Source organism: Eurypyga helias, unplaced genomic scaffold (genome assembly GCF_000690775.1).
Source record: "Eurypyga helias isolate BGI_N326 unplaced genomic scaffold, ASM69077v1 scaffold12813, whole genome shotgun sequence".
Classification (NCBI taxonomy): domain Eukaryota; kingdom Metazoa; phylum Chordata; class Aves; order Eurypygiformes; family Eurypygidae; genus Eurypyga; species Eurypyga helias.
In genome coordinates this window covers 5,588-20,804 of record NW_010243330.1, presented here as the reverse complement: position 1 = coordinate 20,804, position 15,217 = coordinate 5,588, and the positions used below count along the sequence as shown (strand labels likewise).

Below are 15,217 nucleotides of genomic sequence, written 5' to 3'. Positions count from 1 at the left end.
TGAGAGCTATAGGCTGGACATCTGTTTGTAGCTGATCATTACTGGTTAGTGCTCACTGTGTCTGGGCTCAATTCCAGTACATACTGCCTCTTGACTAGGGAATGTCTCACGGGGAAGATGGTGAGGAGAGAAGCTGAGGGGAGTGTTGTGGGTTAATCCTGGTGAGAAGCTCAGCCCCACACAGCTCCTTTCTCGCTCACCCCAGTGGGATGGGGAGGAGGATCAGAAGGGTAAAAGTGAGAAAACCGGGGGCTGAGATAAAAACCTTCAAGAAGTAAAACAAGAGCTGTGCATGCAGGCAAAGCAAAATAAGAAATTCCCATCAGGCACAGCTCTGTTGCACATAACTGTTACTTGGGAAGGTGAATGCTATTGTTCCAAACGTCTCCTCCTTCACCCAGCTTTCTCCTCCTTCACCCAGCTTTCATTGCTGAGCACAGTGTTGTATGCTATGGGATATCTCTGGGGTCAGCTGTCCCTGCTGTGTGCCCTCTCAACCTCTTGCCTGTCCCCCAGCCTACTCGCTGGCAGGGCAGTCTGAAAAACAGGGAAGGCCTTGATGCTGCACAAGCACTGCTCAGCAATAGCTAAAACATCCCCGTGCTGTCAACACTGTTGTTCATAAATCCGAAACACAGCTCTGTGCAAGCTGCTGCAAAGAAATTAACTCCATCCCAGCCAGAACTAGTGCAGGGAGGTCAAAATAAATTTTAAAATATCTCTGTAGGAGATGGAGGCTTTGTTAGTTCTCTAGCTCTTAAAAACAGTGTGATTTGCTCTGCAAACTGGTCACTATAACAGGTAAGCTGCTGGGAGTATCACCTCTCTACAGGATGCTTCAACTGATGCAGTTAATGAAGGCGGAAGTGAGGAATTTTTACAGTTAAGGTTGATTTGGTAGGTGTTTGTCCAGAAGCTTCAGAAGACAGATTTTCTTTTTTCTTCATTAAAAACCCGTTATGACTATTTAGAGGGGACCAGTTTGTTAATTATTTCTTCCTCTCCAGGTTTGATCATTCTCCTTGTGACCCAACAGTCACATTACATGGACCCCCAAATAACGCTGTCGCCTGTGTGATATGCTGCAGAACGTTTTCAACCTCCCAGCAGTACAGTGATCATCTTTTATCTAAGGCAAGATCAAGAGGATAAGTAACTCGCCCGACTGAATGTAGTAGAGGGTTTTCAAGATGTATTATTATGCACTGATGGTGTTTTTGGTTTTGGGTTTTTTTCCCCCCTGCTTTTAACCCTCCTTCTCTCCACTCCCTTCTTTTAGTCTTCAAGATAATTCTTATTCTGCTGTTTCAAATACCTGGTATATCTTTACAGTACTCCCATGAGATCTGAGCACTAGCTTGTACTTCTGAGAGGACTGTAGTTCTGTCTTGAACCTCTGGTACCGCTATTGGTGCTGTCGAAAAGTATTCCCCTTCTTTGTGTCTCCAAAACTGTGAAGGATAAAGGCAAGAAGTTAGGGTGAAGTAAGTGATGGTGAAAAGAAGCTGCAGAAAGGAAATGGAGATAGGCAATAAGGCAATAGAATGGGAAAAACGTGAGTGATTCAGATGCAACTGTTTCTTCTATTTCCAGTCTTTCTATGCATTTGCTCACTCACTCACTAGTGAATTTACAGAAGGGTGAAGGATAATCTAGCTTTTGGGTTTTGATTTGAATGTAAGCTAATAGCACTTGCTTTTTTGTTGTTTGACCTCCTTACCTCCAGTCTTCTCACTTTCCTTTTGATAACACTCTCTTTTCTTTCTGTTCGTAACTTGCTCTAAAATCTCAGCTCGGTGACATACACAGGTGTTAACTTCGGTGTGTATGGTGTTATTTAAGCAGTCTGGGTTTGAATTGTATAATGGATAGCAGTTTCCAAGTTTAGCGGTTTAGTAACAAGTGGTTTTGTGTACCCCCCTAGTCTGCAGAAGCTGTGATAAAATCAGGGGACATTTTAGATACTAGCTAAAAGTAATCCAATATTCAGAGTAGTAGTAACTCCTGATGTATAGTCATTTCTGGCAAGCTGGGAATGATTGCATCATAGTTTGCCCCTGCCCTTTTTCCCCTGCTGCCGGGTTATGTGCCACTGGTGTGTCTAGGGGCATCAGCAGGAGCTAGAGACAAGTTTGGTGAAAAGGAGTGGCTCTTGCAGCGGGCAAGAAGATGGGATTATTTTGGTATGGAAGGATGAGGAGATGATGCGAAGCAGAGCTCTGGAAGCATACCATGAAGATTTTTTGAGTGACATAAGAAGGAAGGGAACAAAAACGTTAAAAGCAAAATTAAAGGATTTTTGCCCTGGTGGCAGAGATCTGAAGTTGATGTAGAAAGCAAAAGGGGTTGAAGGAGTTGACTTTGATACAAGTCACAGGCCTGTGAGGCTACTGTGAGGAGTAGCATTTTGAGAAGTTGGAGGTTATCAAGATTAGGGAAGAACTGACATAAGGAAAACCAGCTGTTTTAGTGACTGAGCTTTTTTTTGAGAGGCTGGGTAAAGGGACTAGCTAAGAACTGATGGAGCCCATAGCTCCTGGGGAAGGTGGTTGCTCCTGGTGGTGCAGGAAGGGAATGGAAAACTCACCAGTGCAGTAAGGGTGAGTAGCTGAGTTCGGTAACGGCACTTTGGCCAGTCCCTCGTGTGTCACAAGCTGAAGTGCATAGGGTAGGCTATAGATAAACACAGATGTGGTAGCTGGAAACCTGAAAGTGAAAATATTACCGCAAAAGGGAGAGGAATGGAAGGATGCGAGGGGAGCTGGGACCAGGTTTTGATTTAATATTTTTCCTAACTAGGTAATTTTCTCTTCCAGCTAAATGAAAACGATGGGCATAAAAAAGATCTCCCTCCGCAGCATATCCCATGTTTTGCATGCCCGAACTGCTTCCTCCTTTTCACCAGAAGAGATGAATGCTTGCAGCATATGTCAGGAAAGAACCACTTCCTCCTGGTTTCTAAACTGAGTGGTATGTTGTTGCAGAGTGCACTGCTTTTCATTCCACGTGATCCTTATGATATGAATGACTTAAGCTTTTTTACACAGCAGAAAAACCTATTTAATTTGTTTTTAATAATTTCTTATTTTTCTTTTAGGGTTTTTAATGTGATGCAGCTCTTAAGAGGAGATGCTTTGAAATTCATATTTTTGTGTAAAAATGATTCCTTCATCACAGCTACTCTAATGAGAAGTAGACTTCCCTTTATCCCCATGCTGTCAGGTCTCATATAAGCTGCTCATGCTGCAGTGACTCTGTGCAACTACTGTCCTAAATAAGTTTACATTTAACATGTTGATAGGAAGTCTGACCAAAACACATAAAATTCATTTTCTGTTCCTGTCAGACTGGCTGTGGTGGTCCTTCACCTTACTGTACTGGCTCAGGTCTGCTGGAGGCTGTTTTTCTTTTCGGTGTCCTTGGCCTTCCTGATGAAAAATACCCATGAGAGTTTCTTCTCCCTGTAACTGCAAATGTAGCCTGCTTAGCTGGAACAGTGCTGCTGGTCTGATGCCTTGCACTGGCCGCATTGCTGCTGAAGGCTAAAATACTGGTTATGTTGTGAGCTAGTAACATCCTGAACTGTACTGACTAGATTCCATGGAAAGTATGTCAGATCATGGCCTTGAAAACAGGGTTAATGACCATCACAGCTGTACTGACTTTTTAGCTTTGACATGAGCAATAGGCCTTAAAGCATTTACTTTAATGTTAGTTAAATGGCTGACAGATGAGATGTAGATGGAGGTGACTTCTTATTCAAGAAGCTGCCTTATTTTAGTTAGTGTAGCTTTCAGAATAAGCTTACATGGCCAGAAAGATTGGTATAGTTATTTCTCATCTTCATAACCATATCTTCTGCCCTCCCCCAGAGTGGCTGCAGGAAGTGTACAGTAAAGACAGGCTTTGAAGGAATCTTCGTGCAGGTCGAGTCAGTACATGGAAGTGACAGTCAGCCACATGGTTCCGAGTTCTCTTATGTATTGTAAATCTAATGTACTTTTATTCTCAATGAGGTTATTAATTCTGAATGTGCTGACTATAGATGCCTTTAAAATCAGGGCACAGGTTTTAAAAATTACTGGCGATCTATTGCATTGAAAAGATTAAAAGCACAAAATAGTGTTTGCTTTAGAGATGGATAGCGCTTAGCTCAGAATAAAAAAAGGAAGTTCTCTGCTTTTGCAGTGGTAGGTCTTCCTGATTAATATTATCAGCATGGTCTGGAGGATCTGGCAGTGAAGTTAGTTGGAGGGCATAACTTCAGATTATTGCCTGCTGATCATCACATCTTACTAAACAGAAAATTCAAAGAGAATTTGCCTCCTGAGATGCAGAACATGAACAGCAATGTGTAGTTCATAAGCCATTTCCCATTCTCTTTTCAGTAGCAACTTTTTTGTTCTACTGGTACTTGGAGTTAGATATGTATGTACAGAAAGTCCTCTACCTAAAAATTTAAGGGGAATTAACACTGAGGATGGGAAAGAGAGAGATTGTCAGACTATGTGGGAACTTGTTAACAAATTGCATACTTTTCTCTTTAAGTACGCTGGTTTTAAACAAAAGTGTATGCAGTAAGAGTAGACATCTTCCCGGAGAGGGTGGTGAGGCACTGGAACAGGTTGCCCAGAGAAGCTGTGGATGCCCCATCCCTGGAAGTGGTCAAGGCCAGGCTGGATGTGGCTTGGAGCAACCTGGTCTAGTGGAGGGTGTCCCTGCCCATGCATGGCAGGGGGGTTGGAACTAGATGGTCTGTAAGGTCCCTTCCAACCCAAACCATTCTGTGATTCTGTGATAGACAGGTGGTACAGGAACCTTCCTAAGACATATCTGACCTGACCTTGTAGAAGGAGGAAAAGGGAAGTAGTCAGGCACTAAGTATGAAAAAGCAAGATGCAAACAGTTTCAGGTATGAGATTGTCACAGAAGTTTAAAAAATTAATGCAGTTTTACTTAAAGCTTGTGCTGCACATTTACTGTGACTTGGCTGACACATGGTCACTTGTTTTCTGAACCCTGTGATAAACAAGTACAGTTGTAACTTTGTCATCTGAGAGCTGAAAGAACTCTTCAACATGTGGTTGCACTGTCTGCTCTTTCATATTATAGATGAAATGAAGTCTGGCCTTCCTCTACCTTTCCCATCCTATGCAAAGAACCTTTTGATATCTCAGTGCAAAGAGGTCCCCTTCCAAGTGAAGTGTATATCCTGCCGCCAGATGCTGCGCTCACACATGGAATTGACTGCTCATTTCAGGTTTGTGAGAGAGTTGCCTTCTGTAAGCTGAATGTCTGTAGGTTAGTAACTGGCAGTCGTGTGCTTAGTGGCACTAGTGGATTTCAGGGCATCCAGGACCATCTCAGTGTTGACTTCCTAAGTAAACTCTGAAAGAACCTCCCCCTTTCCATGTCTTTACCCTCCACGATCCACTGCAAAATGCTGATTGATGTCTGTTACCCTTTTTGTTACTTTCTGTAAGTGAACAACAGAACTCGGGTCTCTGTTCCACCATTTCTAGGTTGGCAGCATTTGATTTCTCAAATGTACTGAGTCAGCAACATAAGCATCAGTCTAAGTGCTGGTTTTGGAAATTAGCAGCTAATTCTCTTTCAAGTGCAGAGACTAGATAGGTGTTGGATGTATTTCTTGACAAGCTTGTAGGTGAGCTGAAGTATACAGAAGACACTGTGTCCACACACTAATTGCAGGAGCTACTAAGTAATATTCCAAAGTACATCTGAAAGCTTAAAAACATTTCAGGTTGTGATGTAACACCTTTTATTTTTTTTTTTTTAATCCATTCTAGAACACGTTGTCGTAATTCTGGGCCCGTGGCACTGTCGAAGAAGAGCATCTCCCAAGTTGCAGAGATGTTTAAGACAAAAGGTCACTGTGAGAACTGTGATAAGCTGTTTGCTGATAAGAGTCAGATCACCCAGCATAAGCAAGCCACTCAACATAACGTTAAAATTCTTACTACAATGGAAGAGTCCATCTTGACCTTCTGTCACGTCAATGGAAAAAAGAAAGATCAGTCTCATTTGTGCCATATTGTGGATCGGTCGAGACCACTGCTTAAAAGGCATCTGACTTCGAGTGAGTCTGCCGGTGAAAGGGGGTCTAGTCCTTCAAAACGGAGGAGCGATTTAAGAGAGAAAAACGAAGATTGTGTAGCAAACCAAAGTCAAAGTAGTGCCTGCAAAGTAAAAGCCTGGTTTTGTGAATGCCTTCAAAAGTTTTTTACAGAAGAATCAGTAGAAAAGCACATTTTATCCGCAAATAGAATCTGTCACAAGTGTGCTGTGTGTGGAAAGCTTGCTGAAAATTCAAGCATTATCCGCCTGCATATGAGTCGATTCCATGGGGGAGCACACTTGAATAACTTTCTTCTCTGGTGCAGAGCATGCTCTGTAGATCTTCTCAGAGAAGAGGATATTATGGGCCACGTGACCGAATTTCATGGTGGACATAGTTACTATTATGAGCAAGAAGCTCTGGAAGATGAACCCATGCCATCCGCTTCTGATGCAGCGTGCGTTTCCGCAGGCAGAAGGAAAGACTACGTCCCTGCTCCTGTAGAACTCTCCCCTGAAGAAAGTCCTGTTCTGGGAAAGTGGCAGTGCCGCATTTGCGAGGAGATGTTTGAATCCGAAGAGAGCGTTAAACAACACTGCACGTCCTTAGAAAGCCACGCGTTTCACAGATACAGCTGTGGCTTATGCAGGAATCACTTTCGGAAATTCGGAACACTACAGCGACACTTCCAAGAGCATCATAGCCAGGAGGTACAGATTAAATACTTCTGTGGCCTTTGTGGTAATCTTTTCTTTGACACGGAAGAAGAATTTCTGATCCATTACAAGGAGATTCATAGCACAGACTATGCATTTGTGCCTGAGCAGATGGAGGTGTCAATAAAAAAAGAGGAGGACTTCCTCCCGGTAGAAAAAGGAGACTGTTTAACCTGTGGTTGCCGGACAACTTATGTCTCCAGAATAAACAAGAGAAATGATTATGTGAACTGTCAGAAAGCCATGCTGCAAAAAGGAAACTTATGGTTTCGATGCTGCTTCTGTTCTGCTACTGCACAAAATTTTGCTGATTTGGACAGACATCTCAACAGTCACCCGTTGCTGAAACACAAAGAAGAGATGTATGTTGTTAGATGTGCCGCCTGCAACAAAAACTTTGACGATCTTCAGAGTGCACATCAGCACTATCACATGAAACACTGCTTCTTGCAGAAACCCAATCTCTCCAGTCTTGCGTCAGAATCAGAAAATACAGTATTCAAGTTCGCAGCAAGTGGGGCTTGTGTGGACATAAAGCCTCACAAGCTAAAATTTCAAGCATCTCCATCCAAGGCTGAGGAAATACCGCAGTCATCTCCTCTGCAGGGACCAATACAGGGAAAGAAAGGAAAGAAAGAAAATGTCACACACTCTGAGGAACCCAGTGAAGGTTTGTAGAAAGCTTTTTTTTTTTTTAACATTACAGAAATAGTGTTGTCCTTAACACTGTGTTTTGATGTCAGTACAACGTTGCATACCTTTTGCCTGCATCTAGTCTGTAACTCAGCTCAGAATTTAATACTTATTTTTCTCAAAGCTGCATTTTAAATTTTCAGTATTTGAGTTTCCAAAACTTTAAACTCGGGAAACTATTGCTATATGCCATATGCATGAAGTTTTAAAAAATTAGAAGTAGACATATGTGAGAACCCTGGGACTGAAATTTTCAAATTATCTGGGAGGGTCATTTGGTGTTAAAAGGAAGAGGACGATCAGGGACCCCAAATAGAAATCTAACTCTTAGAAATGTAGAAGTGGATTCTAATATGCACATATTCAAGAGAAACTTGCCTTCTTTGTATGCATAAATAAGTATTACCCTGGTAGTGCTTTCTGTGTGGACAGTCCTATTATAACACCATCTTCTCAGTTTCCTTTAGCTTGCCAAAACACAATTCCAGCTGAGAATTTGTATTTTCTGTACATAGTAGGTTTTTTTGCCTTGAGCATATGGATTTTTAAGGTCAGGTCACTTCCAAGAATGACATCAAAAATACTGAGGGTGTGCCTTGTGTTCAAAAACTGGAAGTGTTTTAATTTCCAGTGGTGTCTTAATGCTTTTGATTAAAAGGTTGACATTTGTTAGTTATACACCCAAAAAGTATGTCCATAAACATTTTACGTGCTTTTATGCACCTAAGCAATTAAACATCACGGAGACTTGCTGTAGTAGAGGGTGCACAGTTGAACATTAAGTGGACTACTAAAATGTCTCGGGGAGGGACAGCAGCTTTCTGTGCCTACCACAGAACTATACAGCTCAACACCGCCATACAGCGAGACTCTACCTTCTGATTTGTGCATCGCTAAATGCTACTTCAGCTGTTTAAAAACGGTGCGGTCACCAAATAGTATCATGCCATGTACCTTTTAGCATCTGGAACAGTCAAATACATGAATTTCCAAAGCATATCTAAGTTGATGTATGTTGGTTGACCAGAAAGTCAGGCGAACTTTAAATGCATCCTTTTTTTCCCACTGAAGCTGGTGAACTTCCTGATCTTGACTACCTGAGTACCATGACTCACATTGTGCTGGTGGATCTGGACAACTGGGGGAGCTTATTCACGCAGCTGCCAGCTAACCTGAACCAAGGGACCTTTATCTGGGGCTTTCAAGGTAAAAAGTGGTTGAAGGAAATAAGAAGATAAGATTAACAAGTCCACACAAATACTTGAGTGGAGATTCTTTGAATCGGAGAGAATGAACAGGAGCAAGCAGTTGTTGGGGCTGTGTACGTCACAGTGTCACAGGCTCCACGTAATAGAAACATTCTTGAACTTTCCTAACTCAGTCTAAACCTCCTGTGCTCTCACTATTCCTTGTAGAGATTTGTTCCAGAATTGCTAAACCATGCAGGAGTCTCCCTGGCTTCCCTGCTGAATTCACTTAGGCTGTATCGTACTAGGTTTCCATAATTATCAGGACAACTGTAATACGCAGATTATTTTCTTTCTAATTCCCAAATCCTTGTTGTAATGTTCTCCTTTTCAGTTCCAAAAGGCCTGATTTTACATTCTTGTGCTTGAATTTTGTTCTGTTTCTGGCTCGCTCCTTAAGGATGTCCCTGGGCATCCTGTACATCAGTAGGTGTATCTCATATCTGGAAGATAGCGGTAGGGTGGTACGAGGTGATTGGTGGAACCCACATCGTTACGGATTTGTAGGAAAACTTTTTGTGAAGTCTACCAAGAACATCTCTTGGTACTTTTCTTTATCTGGCTGCTCTTGAACCAACTTCTTGTCTACCTCATGCTTTTTTTCTACTGGTTTTCTCTGTATCTGCCTTTAATTATTTTGTCTGGGGTACATTGAATAGTTCAGTGAAACCTTGATAAAGGGATAGTTTCAAAATATTGATTGCCTGAAACATAGGCCTCACTCTAACAGACATGTAGGAACTGTGCTTTACACTTAGCAAACACTATTGCACTGCACTTGTTTGTCTTTTAAGGAGATAATTGAGAACATTAAGTCAACAAGAATGTCGTGAAGGCTGGGAGTTTTCATGCTGCTGAGGTTGAATAGAAAGGCCTGTTGATGCCAGAATCGCTTGATTTCTCTCAGCAACAAGTATTCCAGTTAGCTGATGAAGGCAGAGCAAGTATGTCTGTTAAAGTGCCAGTTCTTCAGTCAGTCAGCTGTGCTCCTGGGCCTGTAGTCTAATGTCTGGTGGTTAGGATCATGCTGGAGGATTTCTCCTGGGAACTCCCGCATGTTGTTTTCTGCTCAGGCACTGCTTCTGTACTGTTGTTACCTCGCCTTTGGCCTCCCTTCACAGAAAGGGTGTCCTTGTGCCCACGCACGTATGTGCACAAAGCCACAGAAAATATTGATTTTTGAGGATTTAGATTATACATTTATCATCCTGGATTTCTATTTCACCCTTGCTACCTGGCTGCTCCATTTATTTTTTATGCTTTTTTCTATGTGGCTGAACAACCTGTTTGTTCTTCCTATCTTTTGGGAGGCTCTGACCAGCTTGACTTCTGGTCAGATTTTATTTCACCTCTGCGCTCCTGAACTTTTTAAGGCTGTTGTGATTTGGGGTTCAGCTGCAGTTCTTAATTGCTGAAGGTTTGTTGTTTATTTCTCGAACTATTCAATGCACTTGGCCTTGGAAAAACATGGTTGTGTGTTTTTTTTTTTTCTTTTTCTACAGATAAAAGTAAGAAACTGGTAGGGGTCTGACTTAAATGTCAGGCATATTTGACATCTGAGGTCCAAAGCTACTCTGTCTAGATATTGGAACTATTTTTGTAAAGAATGAATTTTCACAGTTATGTCAACTTTGCCCCCTTGAATTCAGACACTCGCTTTCAGTTATACTTTGTTACTCTATTTAATTTAATCAAAACTGGTTTGTCATTAATTGGTCCAAGCTTGTTTGTTATGACAGTGTCTTCTGTACTGTCACTGTTTTCCAAGGCTAAAATACCCTGTTATGATTCACTATGAAAAAATTGATTGAACCCAGGAATGTCTGAGCTGTAGTATTGTCAGAAACGTCTCTTCTCTAACCTGTCTAACCGAGAGAAATAATCCATAGCACAGTCTTAGTGTCACTAATCTATTCTTAGGAACCTCAATTAATACGATCATCTTACTCAAAGGTGGTAGTTAAGACACTGTGCCCAGGGATGTTGCTACGGCTCCCAGGCACATTTATTGTAGGTGCCCTCTCCGAAGTGTTTTGCAGAATTTTTTGAGGCATGCTCCTCTTGTTTGTTTAGCCTGTGAAAATATAGTGACATCCTGGTCTCTTCTGATTCTTATTATTTTTCTCTGCAAATCCCAAACAGCCTTTCTGACTTTATTCTTTTTATGATGCTTTTACATTATTTCACTTATTCCTATTGCTAACAGAGCCTTAGCTTTGCTTTGAGTTCCTCCACTGTATTTCCCAGGCTCTGTATTGTTTTTGTTTTCAGAAATTCCGTTGTCCTTCACACATTTGTGGTCTAGATCCCTAGAGCAAACACAGGTCTGTCGTTATTTTCAGCAGTCCTGGTCAAATGTTTATGTTGTACATTTATGCAGCCAAAAGCCAGGGTTGGGGACTGTGTCTTTCCCAAATAGCAGTGACCAAAGCTGTCACAACATATGAGAACAACCTGCAGATATCATGTGTCTTATAGACATACCCCGAAATTGTTTGTCTAGCCTGTTACTGAATCTTTGAGCTTTGAAATTGTTTTTGATAGGCTGAAAAGCAAGGGGAGGGACACACACACAACCAGCAGAAATCTATTGAAGATTGCTTCTCCTTCTTTGTCACACTAGGGCTGGGTGGGTTGGAATACACAATTCTCTGTCGTGTGCTTACTTGAGCCTTAGTTTCACATGTCCTCACATGAAATGCTCTCGATGTCTGCTTTCCCTTTTCACTGAAAATCCTTTCTTACATCCAGCTGATCTATCATCTGGTAGGTAAAGCGACATTTTTTCCTCCCCACTGCAGACCCATTATGTCTTAGCCATTGGGAATGTCATGAAATTCCTATTCACTCCCTTCAAATTGTCTTTCCCTTTGGTTTTTTGTGTTGTCATAGTAACTGTAAGCTCTTTTGCTTTTCCCATCTCCTTGAGAGACTTGCTGTGCCTTTCTTTTCCCTTGCAACCTGTTTCAGCCTGGTTTTCTTTTTATCTGGTCTGTTACTCAGCTCATCTGTTATCCATCTATTTCCTCAGCCAGTAACTGCATGTTTTAGCATAATGTTGAGAATTTCTGCACTCTTTTTCCCCAGTTGTAGCCTCATTTTGCTCATCCTTGACTGCATCCAAGTGTTTGTCAGGACTCCAGCATTTTTCCTCTGTTGTTGCTTCAGTCCTTGGATCCTCTTTCTAAAGAGTTCTGGCAGGTGATGTGTCAGGTAGTTACAGTGTGTTGAAAAGGATCTTGTGCATTATGGGATTCCCTAAGAGAAGCATTTCTGTTACTTGTGCTTCATTCCCAGAGCTCCTCTGCTTCTGCACATTAACCATAACTGCACTTAACACTGGGAAAAAATCCATCCTTGTGTCTAAATGCACATGACTTCTTAAAGATACGGTTTTTAGGATTAGAAGAAAAATTCGTACAGAATTGAGAAGCTTTGTGTAGGATCAAGCTAGCTACTTAGTCCTTTTTATTGCTCTCTAACCCAATAACAAGGATTCTTATGGGATTTCGGTTATTTATTTTACCTTTCACATTGGTCAAAATAAATTTTGTCTTTAAAGCCAGATTTGTATTTGCTTTTGCATTCTTGATTCATGGTCGCATTTATTTTGTGGGGTTTTGGTTTGTGTTTTTTTTTTTCCTTTTGATCACTGTTTAGGAGGACACAGCAATTGGAAACCTCCAGTGCAGTGCAAAATTTACAATTACCTTAAGAGGATTGGATGCTTCTTTCTTCATCCACATTGTGGGACCAGAAGAGAAGCAGCAGATTTTGCTCTCTGTGTTCATGTAAGTTAGTGCGTGTTTCTATTGTTGTTGTGTGTCTGTACCCAGAGAAGGTTGGCACATGAGATCTGCTATTGATGTTAAGTACTAATTACAGATGGGATTCTTCCATTCTCTTCACGTAACTTTGGTGTCCTATAAAAAAAATGATACACCTGTCAGTGAAACGAGTGAAGACAACCTGTTGAGAAGTGATTCACTTTTTTTGTCTTTCCATAGGAATAAAAGTGTTAGCCAAAATAGGGCATCAGTCTGATGTGGAGGGGAAAGAGCCTGGTTAGAAAGTGAAGAATAAAAAGCCACAGTTCTTAACAGTTTCTGTTTCTGAGAGAAATGTAACTCCTGCTTCACTCTTCAGGTAGCCCAAATCTAAAGCCATCTTGAAGAAAGAGTTGGATGGGTGCCAGCTTCAGTGACCCCCTGGGCTGGCAGAGCAGTGCCTCTGTTCAGTAAACCTTGGGCTTTGGACTGGGAGAGGTGCAGGTGAAGGACCCGAATGTGGGGATGCCCAGGGGACTCAGATTCTTAATAGCGCTTTATCAGTTAAATAAAACTACTTGAGAATCTAATTATATGATATAATTGTGTTTTGCAACAGTTACGCTCTTGTTATGATTCTTAATGCTCTGCACAGATGACTTGTTTTATGTGGAGATGGTTCTGAAATACTGCTTTTTAGGAATTTTTTCCATGCTCCATCTGTTCTGATCTGGTAGCCATTTTTTGTATCTGTTGTCATACATATAGAATAGATGCTATGTCAGGCTGTTGAAATAATACCTTTCGCAGTGGTATAATGCACCTTGGACCACAGAAGCCGGGGGCAGCTGGTGTGGAAGGTTTTCTATGGAGACCTGTCTTGCAAAAAGTTAGCCCAATCCCACGAGATGAAAATTCGATGTCAATTCAACGCTTGTCATTGTTTCCATACAGGCTGGTCGTTTGGATGAGCACCTGCCCAAGCAAATTCCTTTTACTGTACTTTCTGGAGACAAAAGCTTCCTGGAACTGGAAACTCAATTTAAGATGACCCAGCGGTCAGCTCGAATCCTAAATCCTCACCATGTTGAAGGAGACATGATGTGTGCCTTGCTGAACAGCATTTCAGATACCACAAAAGGTAGAAAGTAAACATGAAACATCGTAATCCCAGTAAACTGATAGTTCTTTCCAATAAAGGAATTGAACGCTTGTGCTGGTTACATAAGCTGTTGCTCGTTGCTTCTTGTATCGTACTGGTATTTCAGTGAAATACAGATCAGAAAATCAATTTGCTTTGGGGCAAGCTTTCACACCAGACTAATTAAGCATTTTTATTCAACATAACAAACTGTCCTCCCTGTATTCTTTATTATAGCAGGAGACAAGCTATTGTTTTGGTATGAAACCTCCTTTCTAGTTGAAGAGAAGCTGTTCAGGGTGCTCTTCTTTGTCAATTTGTACTCAAATCTGCTTTGCTTGATTTGTTCTGGGTCTAAATCAAACATGACTGTGCTTAAGCATTGTTATTTCCCCAAATATCTCTGCCCCTTTTAACTCTGGTGGTCCTCCTGGCCACTTCCAGTCACTTGATATTTGCCTTCACTGGCACATGGCTCACACATCTGTGTCAAAGAAAAACAGCAATGAAAGCTGATCAGCTCCCTAGAGTGCCATATTCTAATTAATGGCACACTAAAACAATCACACTGGTTTTATATAGGATAATCCAAGAGGTTTGAGCTGGCTCATTTTCATGCAAAGGATACTGGAGCTGACATGAGTTTTAATACTTCTCAGTATTATTTTTAAATATCTTTGACTTAAAGTTTTCCTAGAAAACCTGACGTGTTTCTGTAGACACGTTATTACTTTTCCTGTTTCCTTGTGGTGGTGGTTTTGAGGGCTTTTAAAACAAGTGCCTATTACAGAAAGTGGTTTCTGAATTAGCCCTAAACTGTTACCAGAAAAACACACTACTAGGCTTGATGCAGGTGTACAAGAGCTTTTGCATGGTGCTGCAGGAAGATTAAAGTGGAGTGCTAGCACTGAATGCTGAATTGGCATCCATTGATCAAAAGGAAAAAGAAAGATAGGATAATTACATGATTTCCTGAAAAAAAATAATTAACTGTGGTGAGCTGGAATTGATTTATGTGCTTAGAGAGTGTTCTGGCCACCTCGGGTATTTGCTGGTCTAGATTTTTCAGCTGGATTACGGAGACGTGATTCGCAGCCAGAAGCAGCCATACCAGTAAAATTTCTTGGTATAGTTAATTACAGAACTGTCACTTTCCACCAGTGCAATTCATTCTGCTCCAGGAGGAGCATGACTTTTCTCCACAGTTATCCATAAAGCTACACATTGAATCATTGCATTCCCACTACGAATGTTTCCTTTGTGGAGTGTACTGAAATTCCTAGATTGATAGATCTCTTACAGTGTAATTAAAGCTCTAACTACATATTAATGTGGGAGGCTGGTTTTGCTTTGGGAGCTATGCATAATTTGGGGAGGAAGAGTTGGAAGAGAGCTGTAACTTGCCAGCAGTCAATTTAAGCCTATTTAGCTGTGGGGGCTTCCTTTCTTGTACAGTTTGTGTGACTTAACGATATGAGATGGTGAGGAGAGGGGGAGTGACAGTTTTGCTGCATAGGGTACTCTAGCATCCTGCTTAGGTTATACATGTGGCTGCTATTAAAAAAAAAAAATTA

The 15,217-nt window shown here is 41.4% G+C and overlaps 1 protein-coding gene across 1 annotated transcript in view; it reads left to right on the top strand.

The window, feature by feature from the left end:
- Positions 1-13,643, top strand: part of ZNF451 (zinc finger protein 451) — a gene marked incomplete at both ends in the record, with an annotated part of 18,708 nt that extends 5,065 nt beyond the window's left edge. Inside the window, 7 exons of the mRNA XM_010149375.1 lie at positions 1,008-1,134; positions 2,817-2,970; positions 5,113-5,260; positions 5,811-7,465; positions 8,560-8,694; positions 12,396-12,526; positions 13,457-13,643. Coding sequence (XP_010147677.1) covers positions 1,008-1,134; positions 2,817-2,970; positions 5,113-5,260; positions 5,811-7,465; positions 8,560-8,694; positions 12,396-12,526; positions 13,457-13,643 — 2,537 coding nt within the window. The remainder of the gene's footprint in view (positions 1-1,007; positions 1,135-2,816; positions 2,971-5,112; positions 5,261-5,810; positions 7,466-8,559; positions 8,695-12,395; positions 12,527-13,456) is intronic.
- Between the last annotated feature and the right edge of the window lie 1,574 nt (positions 13,644-15,217).